General features: G+C 42.4%; 1 protein-coding gene across 4 annotated transcripts in view; it reads right to left on the bottom strand.

Annotated features, from left to right (window-relative positions):
* Positions 1-1,320: 1,320 nt before the first annotated feature.
* kdm2ab (lysine (K)-specific demethylase 2Ab) overlaps positions 1,321-22,575 on the bottom strand; it is a 64,835-nt gene continuing 43,580 nt past the window's right edge. For 2 of the 4 annotated variants that reach the window (XM_035427408.1, XM_035427407.1), the window contains 7 exons: positions 14,585-14,671; positions 13,113-13,394; positions 11,341-12,440; positions 4,602-4,765; positions 4,241-4,387; positions 3,750-3,989; positions 1,321-3,449 (listed from right to left, as the gene is read on the bottom strand). In XM_035427408.1, the coding sequence (XP_035283299.1) occupies positions 3,268-3,449; positions 3,750-3,989; positions 4,241-4,387; positions 4,602-4,765; positions 11,341-12,440; positions 13,113-13,394; positions 14,585-14,671 (2,202 nt within the window). In that variant the 3' untranslated portion in view covers positions 1,321-3,267. The remainder of the gene's footprint in view (positions 3,450-3,749; positions 3,990-4,240; positions 4,388-4,601; positions 4,766-11,340; positions 12,441-13,112; positions 13,395-14,584; positions 14,672-22,575) is intronic. The other 2 variants (XM_035427410.1, XM_035427409.1) reach the window with 1 other exon arrangement.

Below are 22,575 nucleotides of genomic sequence, written 5' to 3'. Positions count from 1 at the left end.
CATTCTGGTGGCTAAGTCGCCAGGAAACCTCGTTTGAACAACACAATCCGTGCATGTACGTCTTCGTCAAGGTTCTATCTACATTGTGGTATAAATCATTTGAAGTTTACGAATGTGTGTTTTCTGTAATTACGACGAAAAGGGAGATATGCACCGCATCTGGATTCTGAATTCCCAGTAGATAAAGCAGGTCAAAACCTACTGCATCACGCGTGCAAAGCCGACCAATGCTGTGACTTAATCACTCACACGTGTATGACGTCACATTCCCCATTCATTCTCTATGGGAAAAATCCCCCCAAAACAGTCATATTTCTCAAAAACCGTGCAGCGAAACTTTCCACAAAGTAATAGCACACCATTCCCGATGAAGCCGCTCGATTTGACATATTGCACGTGTATGTGGTGCGAAAACTCTGGGAGGAGTAGCGGTCCAAAAAATGGGTGGAAAGAATAAAAATAATGTGAGAAATATGTGAGATAATAGTAGTGTGATTGCCTAAGGCAACCACACTAATAATAATATGTGAGATAATAGTAGTGTGATTGCCTAAGGCCACCACACTAATAATAATAAATAAATATGTGCAATAATAGTAGTGTGATTGCCTAAGGCAAGTTGCCTAAGGAAGTTGTTAGCGAATTCGATCTGTTGAAATGGGGGTACAGAAATTAATGTTTTTAAGGGCTGTGGTCATTTCTTTAGGGAAGCCTGAAAAGTGCCAAACTCTAAGTGCTGTATAGATATGGGGCATGCCGACCCACCAAGCCGTAAGTTCGCAAGGTGGAATACCTGCCATCCCAATCTACTGCTGTCTGTAAATCTATCTTAGGTTTCTTCCTCCATGTAAGAAAATCTGATACAGAACTACAAAGTTTTCTCTCCCTCACAGCTCCTGTCAGGAGAAGGTGTGAGCAAAGTTTATTTCAGGTGTATGTGGTCCAGATACAGATTTTCAGAAGTTGTGTCCTATACAATAGGTTTGCCTCAATAGAAGAATTATACCAAAGTTTGATCATATTTGTTAGACAAACTATGGATTAATAATTTGGACAGAAAAGTAGTAAAATAAAAGGTAGTGAAATTATCTAAAAAAAGATGGGGAACGTAGTAGTGCTAGCTAGCTACCTGACTTCACTTGTTTCCCCCCATTTAATTTGGCTACTTTTCTGTCAAACAATTTATTTTTAATTTGGCTAACAAATGCAAACTTGTAAAGACACGATTAAATCTTTCTATCATGGCGAACCTATCGGACAGGACTCCCCTTTCTTAACAGGCCACTAGGCATGCCCACTAAGCACTATGTCAATATTCCCTTCAATTCTTAAAGGCACAGTATTTATTTTCCAATGGGTAGCAATCATTTTTCAGCAATAGAAAACAATGTCAGACGGGCTTTCATAAAGTATTGAAATTCGCTAAATGCTATTATTATTAACACATAAAATCAACACATTTACCCCATCTGAGAGAGAGAGTTACTGAGAGAAGAAAACACCACAGAAGACAGAACTGGAATTCTTGTCTTAACAATGCTGTGGACACTAACAGCAAATATTTGCAAGCCATCAGAGGTGGAAAATCCAGGTTCAGAAAGCAAAAGTCCTCCCCAGTATTTTGCTCCAATCACCTGGAATTGCTAATAAGCACAAATCTTCAACCGGGAGCTAGAATTAATTTGTGAAATCAGTAGGCTACACCTCAAGGTTTCTGTTAAAAAAAGAACCCTTCTTGCCCTTTATCTTGCAAGACTTGAGGCATGCACCTTGATTTTAGATTTTCCTATGTCTATGTCTTTGCTTACTGTTAAATGTGCTTACTGTAAGTTGCTTAGGCTGAAGGCGTCTGCCAAATGCCTTAACTGTAAATGAGGATGCATAGCTGAAGAACACAATTCCTGCACACCACGTACCATGTCATTGTGGGTTAACGGTGCCTCCCTCCACCAGAAACAGATTACATCTGGGTGTAGAGGATTATGAACAAATTTAATTTTCTGGGGAAAGTGGAGTTTAGTGCTGCTTAGCCAGTCACATTCAGTACACAGGGAAGAAACGTCCCAATGATGGAAACCTGGTGTTTCCTGAGGCCGAGTTGGACCCACTGCACCCTCAGGCTCACAGCACCAATCTCTTGCAGTTACTTTTTTCTTTTTTAAACAAATGTCAGCAACTGTTATTTAGTCTTTTTTATTTTGTTGGAAAAACACAAATTCAGAAAATAATTATAATGCTACATAATTCCGTTTTTATCAGTCACTGTATACTAGGAGAAAACAAATATAAACAAAAGTACATATTTATATCAATTTTTATATACTTAGAAAGACTGAGAGCACGCAGGGTAAAAAGAAACATCCCTCTAAAAATTGAGGAAAAGGTTATTGGCAGGAAAAGGAGAACAAATGGAGAAATGGGACATTTAGCCCTTGTGCTGTAAAAAAAAAGAAAAGAAATTCTGACATTTTTTGAAAATAAAACAGCTGAAGATTCAAAACCAAATATTCCTTGGTACTGGGAAATGTTAGAAGGAATGGTAGCACCCTATATTTTTTGCTCATACTTTTTTTTTCTTTCCTCCCACAGCTGCTTTTATGACTGAAATATTAACAATATGGTCACACCACTGCGCTCAAGCCTGATAAAGTATGCAGTACCAGGATCACTGGCCTCCGTCACTTGCTCAGTGAATGAATCCCCCCAAAGTAACGGCAGTACCTTTGCTGAACCCTAGATGAGGTCAAAGATGAATATTCTGGGAATACCCCCACTCGTAAAATGGCCTCTCTCACAAAACAGCTTGAGTGTAGAACTCCCGCTGCCCTCCCTCCCCCTACCCTGTCACACATCATTCTTTGGGACTTCTATTTCGACGTCACTGATCGCTTGGCTTTTACATAAATTTTGGCCGATTCCCTTTGCACCAGGCCAGTCCTCCACCCCAGAGGTGAGACAACTTGGAGAGCTCTCTCTCCTCCTTTACAGTCTCATCCTTTCTCTCCGAGTTTCAGGTCACTGTAGGGTCCTTCATGAGTCTCTCCCTCTCCAGGTCCGTCCCAACTCTTTCTCACTCCAAGGAGTCATTCATTTTTTCCCCTCAATTTAATTTGTAGTCACTCTGTCAGTTTGGGAAATGACAGTCGAGGCCCTCTTGTCTTGTGTGTCCTCCCTCAGCCAGATTGCTCCCTCTACTGTGTCCGTATGCAGCTACCAGGCCACCATTTTGGCTCAAGTATCCCCAGCCACCACCCTGCCATTTTGGCTCTATGATATCCTCTGGATGAGCTTGTCCTCAGACAGGCAGTAGAGGGCATTGACAGACAGCTCGTAGATGAAGCTCTCGCAGGCCTGGCGTGTGATGTGCTCGCAGCACCGCAGGTCCAGAAGGGACAGGCTGGTGACACGGCGCAGGTATGACAGGCAGGTGTCTGTCAGCTTACTGCATCCTGGGGAGGCGGGGCAGAGGGGAGGGGCCTTAGAGAGAGCCACACATGCAAACACAGGAAAATGGAGAGGAATGGATACATCTCTCCACATTCACACACAAACACGTATACCTGCATGAGCAAGGTATATGTATATAAAATGTATACATTCACTGTGGATGTTGTACACAGTTTGAAAAATGCTGGGTTCATGGAAATATATCTTAATTATAATTTATTTTAATAACATGTACATGAATGTCTGAGTAGGTGATCCTCAATCGAACAATTTACAACTTTAATGACAGTAGAAGTACGCACGCAAGCTCTCCCTCTGCACCCTACCGGCCAGGTTGATCTCTGCGAGTGTGTTGCGGGTAGAGGAGCCCACAGCGGTCAGCAGGTTGATGGACTGGTCAGTGATTCCGCGGCAGTGGGCCAGGTCCAGCCGCGCCAGCAGGGGCATGTGCCTGATGATGAGTCTCAGCGTGGAGTCGCTGATCTCCAACCCCGCCAGCCGGAACGACTGCAGGTTCCTGAGCTTGCTGCGGTTATCGCAGCCTGCGATGCAGAGGGACGACAGAGCACGGCAAATTCACTCACCCACATCCACACATAGTACACAGCCAGTGCCCCAGTTTCAGCCGTTTTACATAAACATAAACTTAACTAATCTACCTGAGAAACTGGTCTCTCTTCGTACACCTGTAAATACTCTAAAATGTGATTTCTATAGGTATGTCTCTTTCAGAGAATCCCAGATTCCCTTGTTTCTGGAAATTTCTTCACCAGTCTGGCTTTATAAATCTGACCTGGTGGAGTCAGCAGGTCTCGCATCTGCATGTCCTTCACCCCCTCGGCCCAGCGCAGGTCCAGGGTCCGCAGTAGGGGACAGCTGGGGGAGCTGAGGGCCGAAACCAAGGACCAAGAGCACCCCGAAACCGTGAGGTCCTTCAGACCTAGGGCAAAGCAGAAAAATGGGGGTGGTACGTTGCTAAGTAACACACTACCTGGCCAGTTTCCTCTTGGGATCAGTACAGAAGCTAAAATGTTTCACTGACAATTACAAAAACAGCCTGGATGTCTGACACAATATGAAGCACATGTACAGTAATGCTCACTCACGGTCAGGAATGCTGGCACAGATGAGATGGACAGGCTAACTGGAGTTACCTGGGAGACGGTTGATGAGCCAGGTGAGTTGTTTCTTAGAGATGGAGGTCCAGGACAGGTCCAGGGAGACGGGCTGGCGTTTGATTACCCCCGACAGGGCTTGGGGGCTGATGGAGTGGCAGCGACTCAAATCGATCCGTGTCCACAGACGCTTATCACAGCTCCTGCGCCAGGGAAAGAGGGATAAGACAGAAAACCATTGTCCACCTCTCTGCTTGCGGCAGCACAACAGTAAACAAGACCAGGTCGTAGTATATGTAGTATATGTCTGTCACTCAGTCAGACATTCACGTTTGTAGGGCTGGCCCCGCTGTTGCGGTCCAGCCAAAAAAAAGTTCAGTGCAAATACTTTATATAATATAATAATAATATAATAAACAATCTACATAAATAAATAGATCAGCCGTCCAATCTATACACTCGAGTAAAGCAGATCGCGGCATTATTGCCAACTTAATTCGTAAACTTGTCTATTGTAGACTAACTTCGGGTTAAAGTGCACAGCTAAATCATGACTAATACAAAGAAAACAGCGATAGCACAGACACGGTTGTACAGTGGTGCGATACAGCTAACATAACCTGGATGATTAGTTCACTTGCTTGTAACTATTAGGATAACGTTTGCTAAATTAAACTGGGCTAATTTCAACAGTAAATTAGACCTCTTGCCCTCTTAACGATAGCGTCAGACAACTAACTACACCACCTAGCTAACTAGTTAGACTAACACTTTACAAAACACAAAATTCAAGTTTGAAATATTTAGCAATAATTAAACGTTACTTTGGGACCTATAGACTAACGTTAACTTTATGTAACCCTGACTTCACACCCATCAGTAGCAGTCGGAGCAGAGTTTGCTAGCAAGCCACGAAAATGAATCAGTCACAACGGGAAAACAGATAAATAAATGTTAGCGGGACAAAAAGTCTGTAAATTACCCACTCTACTTTTACCTTAAGTCTAACGATGTGTGATCTCCATGAAGGCTAACGTTAGTGATAACATGTTTGTTGTTAAATGCGGTTAGCTGGCGAACTTGCCGTTTATTTCTCACAAAAGAAAAGAAAAGAAAAGAAAAACTATTTATGGGGGTAGTAGGCTACCAAACGACTTACGCTGAGCTTCTTTCATGCATTTCTCGATTCAATTTAAACTACTAGTTTATTCCTCTTCATTTAGATATCTTCCCGTCATAGTCAGTTTAAATGGTAGCTAAAACTAAACCAGGTTAAAACCAAGTATATGGCTGGACCTAACACACGTGATCCGGCCGACCAGTGGTGTAACTTCATAACTCAGCCGACCAATGGTGTAACTTCATCACTCAGTCAGATCACTGAGACACTCAATCACAGACATTCGCATTTGTATGGCTGGCCCCACTGTTGCGGTCCAGCCAACAAACCAGACTCGTCCTGCATTTACCATGTATATCATGACTACAGAAATTAGCATACAACTTTAGCGATCAGCAGGGCTGTTGCTAGGAATTCTGGGCCCCCTGAAATTATATTGGTGGGCCCCCGCTCCCCGACTTTTCACCTACAAAGATCAATTTTACACAACTTTTTTTCATAGACTATGTATTATCATTTTTTCTTTATTTTTCTGTTCCTCTATGTTCTTGACAGTGCCTGACGCAATAAACCCAATTAGTTTTCTTTTTTTCAATTAACCACTCAACAAAGAATCACTGGGTATTATGTAAAAATCAAGCACCTGGTGTAGCACACCCAAACTCACATTATACTGGCTCAAGATACTCCATAAGGTAGAGCTGTTAGTACTCAAATCACCAAGGTAGGCAGCTATGTAACATCTCTATTAGAATGTACTGCAAAATATAAAAAATAGAGAACATAATAAAATACTTTCTTGTAAAATGTATTGTCAAATCTGGCTTTATTGACAAATCATTTATTCAGTAGGTGAGAGTATAAGCTTTCTAACGATGTACAATTTAGCTTTTGGAATAGCGTTTTTTAGGTCAGCGTAACTGAAAATGTTATCATTGCATTCACTTATGCATTCACTATGTGGTAGAAGTAAAAGACACTGTACCTAACGAAACGTTGTCAACGATTTTTTGTAATTTCTTGGAAAATACTATTATTATTATTGAGGACTTCTGGGTATAGCTAAGCCATATGTTTGCTGATAGATCTATCTGACATCGTTTTCAAAACAGAAGCGGATATAACTCTACCACTGATTTACTGTCTCTGTCTCTATCTACTGAACACAGATAAAATTTCATCATTGCTATGTAAGTATTACTGCTCAAAATATTTTGGTTAAATACGTTATTTTTGAAATTGAGTGTCTTTAAATAAGTTAGTCGATATTTCACACTGTAATGTAAGCATTAGTTAGTAGTGTAATAGTTTTTGTGAAGCATGCAACAGTGATGACGAGTGTTGGAACATTGCCAAAACGTGGTTGACGGTTGAAAATTGTTTTCATATAGTCCCATCCCCATCCGCCATTATGCTGAGATACAGCTAAACCATTTTTATTGATAGTATTTGAGTTTCTCTACAAACGCACAAAAACACACTGGTATAATAAAACAATGACGGTCAATATAGCCGATATATATAGTCCGCTTCGTTCCGTTGCTACCATAATATAACAAACTTTCTTGTGTAGCTGCAGTTTCTCTCTGCAATTACTAATATTGAATATAAACAAGACACGCAATTTATGCTGTAGTCTGCCAATGTCGAAATAAATGATAAGGTAGGCTACTCTGCGCGCAGCTTGCAGAGATGACGAGCTGATATTTCGTTTTTGTTTCGTTTTTTTTCAATGTCGTATTTATTATTTGACATATGTATTATTATTCTATCTGTCTCTGAGGCGCTCTGAAATGTACATTCTCTGCTAAGCTGAGCAATGGATTGGAATATGTGTCTGACGTAGTGTTGCACAGTGTACCGAAACTTCAGCACTTTTTCGGTACTTAAAAAAAAAGGAAACGGTTCGGTATTAGAATTTTCTGACGTTCGGTAGTTTTGTGTCAAATATAAAAGCCAGGGAAATGTGTCTTCCACATTCCTGGTTGACAGGATGAAAAGTGTAATTTGTCAGAATCTTCACTAGATGGCAGTAGCAACTAAGGTTGCCAAGTGAGGTGACGTTGCGCTTGTGCACTGCCTCGTTGATACAGCGTAAGCTTCGACTCAGTTCAATTCAGTAGTAATAGGTGTTCTAATTTGGAAATATGTTATTATAGGAAGATGCTGTATTGTTATTAAAATATGCTGTTTTTAGATCTATTTAAAAGTGAAAGACCTGTTTAAAGATTATTTAGTTTACAATTGTTTAATTTTTGAAATATATTTAATATATGTTTCTATTGTTTAGTGTTGTAACACTATAGGCCTATGCTTATTTGTAAGAGCCATGTAAATATTTTTGTCTCCTTCTCTATTGTATTTTGTGTTGTGCACCACCACTGGGTGTTATGGTAGTTTTGTCACGTGGGTATGGGTGGCGGTAAGGCAAATTATATGGTCACCTGTTCACCTGTATGAAGACACAGAGAGGGGGTGAGTGGGGAGCAAGTACTCTTTTGTTGGCCGCTATCGTTATATGGTACAATTTGGATTTATTTGCTAAAGTAATAAACGTATTTTGCTCAGTCTCTGAATTTTGCGTGTCATACACTTAGCCTCTCAGTGACTTTTAGTTTGTTTTAAGTAGTCGCTACATTATTAATATGTTGAACAGGCTTCAACTTAAAGGTTGTTAATAAACCAGGTTTTTAATAAACCGTGAATTTGAAAATGAGGTCAACCCTTTTGGACATTAGGTTTCTGATCTATTAAGGTATTTTCAGTATTGTTAGGTACCGAGTATTGAATCAATATTGTTTCAGTATCGAGTATCGTGATAAACCTGGTATCGGTATCAAAGTCAAAATTTTGGTATCGTGACAACACTAGTGTGACGCCTCTTTTTAGTTGCGGCATGGCAGCGCTGCAGCTGTACATACAAGCCGGGCCATATATGTGTTACGACATGCCATCTAAGTGTTATGACATAGTAAAGGCCTTTACGGGAAGCGGCTAGGACACATCCATGGCGACGCAACTAAGTCATCCGACAGCGTCTCTTAGCACAAAATTGGCCATAAGTCATCAATATTTTATACAATCATCATTATATTCAGTAGATATGTTGGGTGAAGGTATATAATCAGGAAAAATTCATTTTTAAATCGCTCCATAGGGGGCACGATGGTGCCAATGCTTGGACCCCTCCCAACGCCGCTTGCGGCTTTAATTAATCTTATCCTTCTTCTTATTTTCTTTACGCCTTCATTTCTACAACCTATTCCTCCTACAGCTCTTAAGCTAGACATGCCATTCAACTTCATAATATTCAGTTTGGTTCAGAGCAGTGTGCTTGTTCAAAGGTTTTTGAAATTCCAAATAGTTTACCAAATATTTGAAGTTTTTTGGGAAAAAATTCCCATAGAGAATGAATGGGGAATGAAAAGCAAATTGCAACAATTGCAAATGTTGAGCCATAGTACATGCGGTGCTATTTCAGCCAATAGGGCACATGGAAATAGTACCATTTCATGTTGCCATTTACCAAGCTCCTGATAGTAAATTACATGTTTTCCTTTTAAACTGATATTAGTCAAAGAGAGAGAATGGAGGCCTCAATAGTTCAACCAGTTTTAGTTAGAAAATCTGTACTGTGTACTTCAGAACAGATAACCTAAGCCAAGGCAACATTGTGTTATGTCCTGCACTGTAAATTTCACCAGAATAAGGCCCAATTTACCATACTATAAGGCCTGAATCACACCCTACGCAAGTACGCCACGCAAGTACTCCATTGTTAATTCCTCCCTTGCCTCTGGTCATGTTCCCTGATTTTAATATGGCTCGCGTTACCCCACTCCATAAGAAACCCACCTCAGACCCCTCAGATGTAATGAATTATCGACCCGTATCGCTTCTACCTTTTCTGTCCAAGCAGGGCTTAAACAACTAACCTCTTTTCTCCATGAGAGCAACCTGCTAGACCCTCACCAGTCTGGCTTCCAATCCGGGCACTCAACAGAGACCGCCCACCTGGCTGTGACGGAGGCACTCGCCACTGCAAGAGCCTCATGCCTCTCCTCTGTCCTGTCCTTGACCTGTCTGCAGCATTCGACACAGTCAACCACAAAATTGTCCTCTCCACCTTGGCTGAGATGGGCATTTCTGGGACAGCCCTGTCTTGGTTCGCTTCCTGTCTTGCAGACCACCTGGATGGGGTCTGCCTCCGCTCCTCATCCCTGTGTTATGGGAGTACCACAGGGATCTGTACTGGGTCCTCTGCTGTTCTCCATATACACCAAATCTCTTGGTTCAGTGATTAATTCACATGGTCTCCTATCACTGTTATGCAGACGACACACAACTCTTCTTCTCTTTCCCCCCTGGTTGATGATCACTTTGGATAAAAGAGTCTGCTAAATAAATGTAATGTAATGAACGCGAACGCAAATGACAAAACGCCAAGCACTACAGACGCATGGCTCAGTTGCACATACTCAACATGCTTTCTCATGTTCATGTGGAGATAATAATCCTGAGTACTCAAGGGGGTGATCTAGGACATTTGCAAAAGACTGAGCAAAAAAAATCACAAATGAAATAAGATGGCCTCATCCTGTTGTTACCTGCTATAATGCCCCTCGCTGTGATGCTTGAAACTGCCGCTCGCAAGTTGAATTAAGAATTTCAGGAAACACATTTTAGAACGCAATGACACGGGGGTGATCTAGGACATTTGCAAAAGACTGAGCAAAAAAAAGCACAAATGAAATAAGATGGCTTCATCCTGTTGTTACCTGCTATAATGCCCCTCGCTGTGATGCTTGAAACTACCGCTCGCAAGTTGAATTAAGAATTTCAGGAAACACATTTTAGAACGCAATGACACGTGAAACCGGCTTTGCGTTGCTTGAAGCGTCTGCGTTCACGTACTTACGTAGGTCATGTTTCTGGCCTACCTGTAGGCTAATACTTACATATCTATGGCTCTTTATTCCTTACAGAGTATCTATATTTTGTGACAAACACAAACAGGCTTTGTAGAGTGTACATTCCTAAACTCCACATCAAAAATGTCAATATGGCCAGCCAGTTATCATAAAAATCGTTATAAAGTAAGTGAAAAGCACTAAAAGTAATTCAAACATTGCTTACTTAATTATGATGGTGGCTGCATCATTATTTTATGTTTTTAATTTAAATAATGATATTTATTTTATAGAACATTTGTTGCATGAAAAAGAATAATTCATCTAGCAACAGGTAAACAACTGCTGAGGCAACCACAAAAAAAGTTTATTCATAAACTTTACATTATAGTTAGCTATGATAGCCGCTCTCAACTAATGTTAATGTTAGTTAAAAGTAGCCATCGTAATAACGTCAGTTAAAAGCAGATTTTTACACAGGAGCACGGAAAACTTCAGATCTGGGTTCTTGTCCTTGTTTTTGTACAGCCCACCACACAACATTTCGGCATTTTCATAATCTTGATAAACCCCCGACTGCCAGTAATAAATGGAGTGCAAAAGATTATTTTTCCCCACTGTTAGCCTGGCCTGCGTGTGATGCATAATGCACTCCATTTTGGTGATCATGTCGCTCTGCTTCTGAACTTTAAAAATTGCTGTACATTTTTCAGTGAGAGGACATGGTCACGGTTGTGGGAGGACTCACCACTTGTACCAGCTCTTGCAGACGGTCATGCAGAGACACAGTTCGGCTCGTGTCAGGTAGCGGAACACCGACACCCACACCTCCTTCTCACATCCTGGCTCATTCCCCACTTCCCTGAGCAAGGGATGAGAGAGGATGGAGGAAGGGGCAGGCATAGCCAAAGTGGAGGAGGAGAAAGAGGAAGTGGATGGGCAAGATCCCTCCTTATTCTTGTCCAGACGGCACAATGTCACTCGAGGCTCAGAAGAGACCCCCCGTTGCTCCAAGCGACCGAAAGCAGAACTGGTGGCATGGCCTCCCACCACTGACTCCACCCCATTTTTGAGTTTGAATTTGGGCCGCAGCAGGGATTTGCACTGGACGTAGCCCTGTCCCAAAGGAGGGAGAGGGGGGGCCCGGGCGGCCACAGCTGCCTCCAGCTTGGGCACGATGGCGCTGGGGTCACGTTTGGCTTTTGACGGGCGCTGCAGAGTCACTGTCAGGTAAGACCCATTCACCGGCCCCTCGCTCAAGTCCGAAACCAGCAGAACCGGATCGGGCTTGGCCTCTCTGCCGTCTTCACCTTCTTCTTCATCCTCTTCTGTTCCGCCCCAGCACCTACCTCCATTGCAATCTTCTTTCTCCTCTTCCTCATTCTCCCTCACTCTCCCTCTCCGTCGGTGTGGCCTGTTCTCCTTGTCCAGCCTCCCCCTACGTTGCCCCTCCTCCTCCCTCTCCTCATCTCCCTCCTCCTCATCCTCCTTCTCTTCTTCCTCCATCTCCACCCTGCGCCGTTGGCTCCGCCCCCCTCCTCTCAGACGCACCCAGCCCCTCCCCCTCTCTCCCCGGCTGTTCTGTACACCCATCCTGAGTCGAGGGCTCAGGCCCAAGGGCGGGTCTCGGGCAAGCCTGCCCCCCTGCCCCGCCTGGTAGGCAGAACCCCTCCATAACCAGCATCCCCTGGCCCTGCCCCTACGGTGCAGACGTCTCCCTGACCCCCTCAGGGACTGGGGACCTCTCAGGCCTCGCCCCAGCTGGTCACTGCCCTCGTAGCTGTCGTGGTCCTGTTTTTGCCGGTGGAGTTTAGGAGAACAGGAGTCTGGAGAGGAAGCCTTTCTCTTCTGTGTGAGAGAGAGAGAGAGAAAGACAGGGAGAGACAGAAAGATAAAAGAAAGCAGGAATGAGGAAAAGAGACAGGGAGACAGAGATAATTTATATTTTATTACTCGATTATGTATAATTATTATAGTTTATTTATATAGTTTTAACATAGACAAAAATTACAGTCCATGTGTTTGTGTACTGTCTGGGTGGAATATGAGAACAGGTTCTAAGTTTCTGGGCAGGTCCGGAGTGAAATGCAGAAAGCATTTTTCAAATGTTAGAGGGCAGTATCAAGATGTTTTCTACCAGGTTTTTTAGCCAAATTATATTATTTAAAAAATGTTGAAATGATAACATGGATCAAAATGTTTTCATTATAAAGTAGGCATGCAAACACGCTTGCAGCTAAAAAAAAAAAAGGTTAAAAAGTGATCTAGGGTTATAAACCTTAATGTAATTAAATTGAACAATTGCTAAAATGTGTACAAGTGACTTCCTTAGAAACAGGTGACTGACCTCATGGGATTCTGGCTACTAACTAAATCACCTAACTTAAAACAAGTTGTGGCCTCAGTGAGGAAACCTGCAGCTGTAAATGAAACCAATTCTTCCATTTTGGTCCTCTGAGAAATGACTGTCATCCATAACGTAGCTGATCAGAGCGGTGAAGCTATTTTGGCTCTTCTCACCCGCCTCCTGAGGCGCATCTCCAGAGCCCCTGCCCGCCTCCTGTTCTGCTGCTGCTGCAATAGCAGCCGGTGTGAGGGAGGAGGCACCATGCGGCGTGATCGCGGCTCAGACAGGGTGGAGATCAGAGCACCCTGGCTGCGGTGCGAGACCCTGACCCCGCCTCCACTGTCACCAGCCTTGTACCCAACACCATCCCTGTGAGAGCGCTTAGCTGGGGGGGGCACAGACGGGGAGATAGAGTAGGCAGAGGCAATGCTGTCATCATCACTGCTACTGGAGGACTGGAGGGGGAGAGACAGGAGGGAAAGAGGGGGGAGAGAGAGAAAGCGTGAGAAAATGAGGGAGAATAAAAGGGGCATGAGTCAGTTACTGTCAAACAAGATAAGCAACACATTTAACTCAATGAGGAAAATACATAGTTACATAATGAACTTAAGAGCAGAAAAAGAGCAAGAGGGAGGGGAGGAGGAAGAGAGGCAGGGGGGTAAAGAGAGGAATAATGTGAAAGACAGGATAAAGCTACAGGTCTGGGAGAGAGATAAGCCCCTTTTCCACTGCAGGGCCGAACGGTTCTGAGCACGGAGAGGAACGGTTCCAATGGTGTTTCCACCTGGAAACGGTTTGGCGCGGAACGATTACAAACCATGCCCAGCATGATATTTTCGGCACGGTTAGACAACCGTGCTCAGTGCAGCAGAACCGTTCGGGTGGGCAGGCTTAATGACGTTTTCACTGATAGGTTTCACATTACGTCAGTTTTGTGACTCCGCATACGGTCTCTTCATGTCATCTTCCGTAAGCTAGGTCAGTGGAGAAGCAAATATAAATAAAAATGCCAATCAAAAATCATATTCCGTCATAGCAACAAGATAAACCCGACAATAGCCATAAGATATACAGCAGTGAAAACGCTGCTCACTGAATAACGAAATAAACGGGACAAAGTTTTAAAAAATTATATATTATGTCATTCTACAGTCAATATCTGGGACTAAATATTGAATAAATAGGCTACATAACCTTACCATTGGTTTTATGCGTAGAGATGTCCCTTTTGAGACCGAGTGGTCATATATTGTCTTGGACAATCCGTTTATGAAATACATTTCGCGCATTTTTGATGTCTGGGTACATTCAAAACAGACCAAAATACACCGAATCCTCGTCCGTTTCGTCAGCCAACGAAACATAACATAACAAAAACAAAACAGTATGGGGAGCGACGACAACAACTGGCGCATATTACATTCACAACGGGACGCCGTCGCTGATCCACCGCGTCACTTGCTGACCTCACTAGATACTTCCTAGTCCTGGTTTTAGCAGCCCGATGGTGGAAACAGAAACCGTAACCGTTCCCACGAGTACTGAGCAGCGCGGAACGGCACGGAGTGGCCCTGGTAACGGTTCGGCACTACAGTGGAAAAGCGGCTATAGAGGGAGAGTGGTGGAGTGGCTGGGGGAGCAGTACCACTGAGGTGCAGCCTCTTTCCAGAATGCACTTGGGGCACTCCCAGCAGCTGGGCAGGTCTCTGTTCACCACACCCTCTGCCGGTACCTTGGGGGAGAAGATATGGGAATCATTTAATCAGAGCCTGTAACAGGGAGGATCTACTCAGTGTCAGTAAATGTACAGGTGTATGTAGGTGTCAGTATATGTGTAAATGACATCACGTGCTTTGGATTAGTCATGGGTCTTCAATTGCTTCATTAGAGCTGCTACAAAAGAATTCTGCAGAATCTTTTAGGTGATTCTTAGCAAACTGAAACCTGGCCATCCTGTTTTTGCACCAGCCTCGTGGTTTGCATCTTGCAGTGTAGCCTCTGTAGCATCTGTTCATGAAATTTTCTGTGGACAGAAATTACTGACACATCCAGAGTTTCCCACAGGTTGAAAATTTACTGGTGGTGTTTGACACAGTGTACATGTTTGTGGGAGGATTGTTTGTACTATTTATTGAATTGTATTGTAACGACTAAGACATCATTAAATTTTGGTGTTTTCACATTTTGTGTTCGGGCACTTATATATATATATATTATATTTTTTGCTAGGGAAATTTAATTTATTTACTTATTTTGGCCGTGTCTCAAATGAAGTCTGTACGGCATTTTTTGCGCAAATTTGTACCGGCGTCAAAGAGAATGAACAGAATACAAAAGGAACCCAAACTAAAACAATTTTTGCAGTAATGATCTCAGTTACAGACAAACCTTTATGCCATCACAATGATTTGGAGGACAATATAATCACATACAAATTCTAAACATTTAAAGTTATGGGCTTTCAAGTCATTTGTGCCTGATATCCAAAATGCCCTCATTTCTAAACACAATGATTTTCATAAATTTTTAAGTATGCCATACTGTTGATAGGTTTGAACAATTAAGGTAAGCTTTAAGTTGCTTTCTGTGTATTAACTTCATTCTCAACACACATTCCCACACACACACCCACACATTCTGTAACAGCATCCCATTGTTAGAGACAGACGGTCACATATATAGTTCAATCATTGTTCGTAAGGACATACAATAGCCACAGATAAAAGGGGTGTCACCTGCAGCAGACCATTTGGGTGTCCCCGGGAAGTCTGGGGCAATGTATTTTCCTTCCTGGGAACGTTCACACTTGGCAATCACCACAACTCTCAACAGAATACTTGAATCGCGTCAGTAATTCATCTGACAGTTGCTCAGTAAACAGCGGACTGCTACATGGTAATTTAAACAACTTACGTGATTGGCCACTGCAGCGTGACGTCGGGTTACGTTCCAGCAAAAGTTGATTCTAGTTAAACATTCTTGCCGCAGGCCGCTGCGTTTTTTTTCGGCACCCCATGCGGTCCCCACTGCCGCAGCCTAAATGCACTACCCCCATTCAAATAAATGGAAAGACTGCCGTTTTTGCCGCATTGCCTGATCTGGTGTGAATGCAGCCTTAAACCCTCACTTGCGGCTGTCTCGTGAGATTCGAATGGAGCGCTTGTCAAGGCACCGTGGCGAGTCTCCCTTTGTGCATAAAAATAAAACCTTTTCAATTGGAAAGTGGTCCTCAGTGTGTTACTTCACCAGTTTTAGAACAACTTCATTTTCCCAGTTTTATTGAAATTTAAGCAGTTCAAGTCCAGTGAATGAACTGAAATGTTACAAAGGTAAGTGGTAAACTGCCAGAGGTTTATAAAAAAAAAAAAAAGTTTAGGTTACCAAAAACTGAAAAATAATGTAAATATCCATCATAAAAAAGGCCTTTTTCAGGGAACAAGTAACAGCTTTTCTGCAGGAATGGAAGTAAATTAAGCCTTGAAAGTGGATGCAAACAATTCCTACAGGTGTCCCAACTTTTGCTGATTACTTACAAACCCTCTGGCTGTATAAAATCAGTGTTGGAACAGACTGTATTACTACACCCTCCAAAGCATTATTTGGACAGTACTGCACTGCAGGAAGTAGTATATTACTATCATAATGGCAAGAAAAAGGCAATTAACAAAGAAAGACAGACAGACCATTATAACCCTTAAAAGTGTAGGTCTTTCCTTTTGAGAAATTGCAAAGCAAGCCACGGTGTCAGTGAGTACAGTTTCCTGCACCATCGAAAGGCACTTTGAAACTGGAGGAAAGAGACAGGAAGAGGTCCGGCAGACCCAAAGCCACAACAGAATCAGAAGACAAGTTTCTGAGAGTCAACAACTTGCGTGATAGGTGGCTAACAGCAGGGCAAGTATTTCACTCGCATTTGCCCCTAAAAATAGATATGTGTGAACTGGAAAAATAATTTCCGAGCACAGTGTGTGAGTAAAGATTACAACCTACCGTAATCTTTTTTCCCCTCCGCTGCTAATCGTTCAAAAACTACAAGTCCCACATTCCACAAGCCGCAATGCGCCAATCACAGTAGTTTTCTGTGATGACGCAGCTGGTGTCAAGTGAGAATAAGGTGAACAACACTGAAAAAAGTATCAGTATGATAGGCTATAAGTTAACGTTATACGTGCAGACATCGCTAAAAATGAAGCCCATTAATTTTTATTTTGAGCGAAGAAGAGACAAGGAGAAAGAGGAATCCGAGGGGGATTCACAAGGTTCAACTAACGAGGCTTCGCAAGGTTTAACTGAGGCGGCTAACGTTAAAGATAACATGGCGGCTAGTAACGACAGGGCGGCTGAGAACAACGTTAGTGAAGCTACCGTGACTACCGCTGTCACTTCATCGTGCACTGGACCTGATGGAGGGAGAACATACAGATTTAATGCGAATTGGCACAAAATGTTCCCATGGCTAGAGTTCGAAAACAATGTCATGTTCTGCAAATATTATAGAGGGCAGAAACAGGCGGGCAACTCATAGTTTGTGTCAGGAAACCTGCATTTCAACTCTGTTAAAATGCAGTGTCAATATTTTAAAAACTGTTTCAATGTTTCAAAAAGTTGTTTCAGTGCTTCAATGTTTAAAAAAAACAAAAAAACTTTCAAATATTTTAAAAAGCTCTTGCAATATTTTATTTAAAAATGTGTTTCAACATTTCAGTGTTTTAAAAAGCCGTGTCAATGTTTTAAAAGCTGTTTTCAATGTGTCAGATTTTCAGAAAATATGTTTCAATGTTTCAAAAAGCTTTGTCAATATTTTAAGGCCCATGCCTAGTGTCTAGATACTAGGGTCTTCCACTTCCATAGTCCTCCACTGGTTTTCACATCATAATTGCACACAAGGAGAAGGAGCACAGACACACACACACGCACGCACAGTATAAATATGTATGCAATAAATTGTTTGTTAATAAACTCCGTTACTTGAACATTTTTCACTGTGCTCCTAAATTTCTTTGTGTGCTCCTAAATCTTTTCATTTAGGTGGTCAAAGGTCAAGGTCACTGTGACCTCACATCCGTCCCATTCTCTTGTGAACGTGATATCTCAGGAACGCCTTGAGGGAATTTCTTCAAATTTGGCACAAACATCTGCTTGTACTCCACAGGGGAGTGTTGTTGAGCGAATAGTCCCGGTTATGATTCACATGGTTGTGTTAAGCTGGGCGTCCACCTGGTGTGTATGGGATGACATGGACCAGACAGGGGCACAGTATTCTGCTGCAGAGTATGCAAGGGCCAGTGCTGAGGTACGCAGTGTGGGGGCTGCTGCCCCCCATTTTGAGCCTGCAAGCTTTTGACCAGTAGTGTAGTTGTAGAACGTACGTTTTCGGCCTTTTGCCGCTTTGGTAAAAAGGACAAAACTTTAGTGACTGGTCTGCGACTTGCAAAAAACTGGGCTGTGTGCCAGTGTGTGCAAGAAGAGAACCTTGGTTGTTCACCAATGCGAGTGAATGCGTGAGAGAAAGTGCAGTTTGCTTGTTCCGAACTCAATTTGGGTCTTATGTCTGTAAACTTTGTGTGTTAGTTGAAGTGCTTGAATGTCTGCAGAAAATGTTGTATTGTTGTGTCAGGCCTGTTTTGCTATGGGCTGAGCTCAATTTGTGTCTTGCATTTGGAAACGTTATGTGCGTGCGATGAAGTGCTTGACTGTCTGCAGAATAACACCGTATTGTTGTGTTAGGCCTATGAGATTTAGTTTGTTATATACTGTGTGCACAATATATCATATACAGAACATAATAGCCTATATATAGAATTATTGTAAATAGTACTATAAACAGGAAGAGATTCTGGTCTGATAGCCTAAGGTCCGTGGACACTATACGAGTCCGAAATAAGTGAGTAAGTTTAACAAGTGCGAATCCGCAATAGCTGCGACCGCACACGCATGCATCCACGCCCACACCCTCACACAAACACGTGACCTCTTCTTTGGCTCATGACCAACCTTTCCACAAAAACTTGTGCAAATCTGTGAATACATTCGGGAGTTATGCGCCTTTTTGTGATAGGCCACGCCCATCGCCACGCCCCCTCTTAGTCAATCGGCCTTGAAAGTTACTCAGCTCTACCTTCGGGCATAACCAACGCCCATGCCAAATTTCAGCCTCCTGGTGCGAAAACTGTGGCCGCTACGGGGTGGGACACTTTTTGTGGACCAACCGACCAACCAACCGACCGACAGACAGACAGACAGCTATAGAGCTGCCGGTCGCAGCGAAAAAAGAATTAATGATAATAATAGTAACACATATAAGAATTTCTCCTATATTCCCTTTAATATGATAAAGTGCAAGATGCCTACTTTCCTTGCCCTTAGCAACCCTCTTACACACAGGGATTTCACTACAGAAATGTATTTTACACCTTTGTACTAGCTGTGTATTGTTCATAATGGCTAATCTACAGATCCTGGAAGAGTTATCAATCGTGGGACTAGAACTGGTGAAAGATGTTAAGTGAAGAGGTTAGGAAAGCTGCTATGGAAGCGATTGTGCCTAGATATAGTGCCGTAATTAAGGCTAATCCACATTTCCCTTTGAAAACACAAACTAATCAAGCTATGAGTAAGTGGTGGTGCAGCCACAAGAATTGCATGGAAAAAAGAAAGAAGCTAACAGTACATGGTGGTAGGCGGTCTGCATCCTTTTGATGTGTATACTCTAACTAGAGCTAAATGTCCCGAAACAGATTTTACAAATCACAGAAATTCAGAATGGACTACACCAAGCAATGGGTGATACTGTAGAAATATGTAAGAGAGCTGTAATGCGAGCCCTTGGTGCGGGAACTGATCTGTGTGCTGTGTTCTCCACTAGGGAACAAGGTGAGAATGAGCCTTTTGAGAGATATACTGAAGAGAATTTTAAACTCTATGTGTTTTACGGTAATCCAGGGAATGAACTGAGTAGAGACAGTGGTGATTTTCTGTGGTAACTGATGGTAGTCTTCCCATTTTTAGAAACAAAGCTGGAGAAATTGGCTATGCTCCGAGAGATTGTAGTTCCATATTGGCATGGGCTGCGTTTAACCAAATGGAATAATAAAAAGTTAAGGGAAAATTTAAACCAAAACTTACAGTGCAGGTTTTCAATGATTTAGTTAAAAGCAAACACTTTTGGTGTAGTACATGAATATTCAAGCTTCTGGGTGAATAGGAGACTCCTAACTAGCGCAGGAGCCCCAATACAAAATGAGGGAGTGGTGAAAGAAACTAAGTAAGCAATTGTTCTTCATTTTAGGATAAGACTGGGTGTCACAGCCACCAGTGGTGCACCTCTCAGTGAAAGCAGGACCAAGTAATTAAGATTAACTTTTACCCTTTGAAATTCTTACAGGTCGAACCATGAGGACTCCTGGTGATTTGTGTATTGGTAAAGGTGAATTACATTTGTGGCTGACTGTTTCGTTGAATATTGCAGACTTTTGTCCTAAGTGTGTTTCACAGGATTACAGAACTGGACCAGACCCAGCTGAAACATGGCTGCTTGAATCTGGAGACCAGGTCCTGATGAAAACATATCAGAAGACATTTGATCCAAATTTGGTCCAGACCACACATGGTTCTGCTCACAATTCCATCAGCTGTTTCCAGTGACCGGAACTCCAGTGTAGTTCCGCATTACATGGTTGAGAAAAAACAAGGGTGAGACCCAACAGGGACGATAAGAAAATACTACCAGCACACTGCTATTATGCTCCCAAGTGATTTTTATTTAACTAAAATCCGTGAGCAGTGAGTCACTGCTCACAGATTTTAGTTAAATAAAAATCACTTGGGAGCATAATAGCAGTGTGTTAGTAGTATTTTCTTATCTTGCATTATTCTTCTCTTTTACCAGGCACCTGCGCTAAATTTTGGATGTGCGTATGCCTTTATTATTATAATTGAGATTCAACATGGGGCACAATAATCCCCATCTACTCTTCTGGCCCCTGGGGGCTATTTCTCTGTGTGTATCCATTCAGACACACGTTTCTACAGTACAGGAATGTGCACAAACCCTACAGGCTGCATTTGGATCTGGGATGGCCTCACAGCTATTAAACACAAGGACATTTTTGTCATTATATTGTAATGTTGGACATTTTTGTCATTATGTTGTAATGTTGTATTAATCTGGAAGGATCTGAGAGTGTGGGCTGATACAGGAATAGGTTGGGAGGAGGCAATTAAAGCATCGGAAAAGTTGTACATTAATTAGGATAAAACTGCTGCAAGACTGGAGGAAGATGGTTGTCCCATTCCGAAGGCCATATACAAATAGCCATTCAGCTAAGAAGTGAGGCACAATCAGTTGAGGCCAAAAAGTTATATACAGCTCGGCTAAAGATATTCAAATTCAGCTTTTCACAACTCTGCACATTTCATGTTACCATACATTTCTTTTGGCAAGTCAATTACGGCATCTGCTTTGTTCACATCAGAGGTAATTTTAAAACAATTGATTAGAGACAGATTTATTTCAGCTTTAATTCACTATATCAGAATTCCAGTGGATCAAAAGTTTACATACACCAAGTTGACAGTCTCTTTAAACAGTCTAGAAAATTCCAGAAATTGAAGGGATGACTTTATAGAAGCTTCTGATTGGCCAACTGTCATAATTAGGAGTTAATTGACAACTCTGGCTGTATTTAAGGGCCTACCTTTAGAGCCACTACCTTTTTGCCCTTGATAGCATCAGAAAATTCAAGCAACTCAGACAAGACCTCAGAAAAAAAATTGTCGATCTCCACAAGTCCGGTTCCTCCTTAGGAGCAATTTCCAAACAACTGAAGGTACCACAAGCATCTGTACAAACAATTGTATGCAAATATAAAAATCTTGGGCCCACACAGACACTGCATCGTTCAGGGAAGGAGGCACAAATTAACTCCCAGGGCTGAACAAACTTTGATCAGAAAGGTTCAACTGAACCCCAAGACAACAACAAAGGAACTGGTGAAGGAGTTGGAGGCATCAGGTACCAAAGTATCGACATCCACCATTAAAAGAATCCTACATTGCCAGGGTCTGAAAGGCTATCGCGCGAGGAAGAAGCCCCTACTCCAAAGCAGGCATAAAAAAACCAGAATGAATTTTGCAGGTGATCACCAGGACGAAGACCTAGCCTTTTGGAGGAGTGTTCTCTGGTCAGATTAAACACAAATTGCACTGTTTGGTCATAATGATCAGTGCTATGTATGGAGGAAAAAAGGTGAGGCATTTAATCGAAGAATATCATCCCAACTGAAGCGTGGGGGTGGCAGCATCATGTTGTGGGGGTGTTATGCTGGAAAAGGGACTGGTGCAATTCAGAAAAGATGGCATCATGAGGAAGGATTATCTAGAAATACTGAAGCAACACCAAGACATCAGCTAGAAAGTTAAAACTTGGTAGCAGCTGGGTCTTCCAGCAGGACAATGATCCTAAGCATACCTCCAAAGTTGTAACAAAATGGCTCAAAGACAACAAAGTGAAGTGAAAGTATTGGGCTGGCCATCACAAAGCCCTGACCTGAAGCCCATAGAAAAATCGTGGACTGAAATGAAAAAGCAGAGCAAGGAGGCCCACAAACCTGAGTTACACCAGTTCTGTCAGGAGGA

The sequence above is a fragment of the Anguilla anguilla genome, chromosome 7, assembly GCF_013347855.1.
Source record: "Anguilla anguilla isolate fAngAng1 chromosome 7, fAngAng1.pri, whole genome shotgun sequence".
Classification (NCBI taxonomy): domain Eukaryota; kingdom Metazoa; phylum Chordata; class Actinopteri; order Anguilliformes; family Anguillidae; genus Anguilla; species Anguilla anguilla.
The sequence above is the reverse complement of the archived record's forward strand: the minus strand, read 5'-3'. Positions and strand labels throughout refer to the sequence as shown.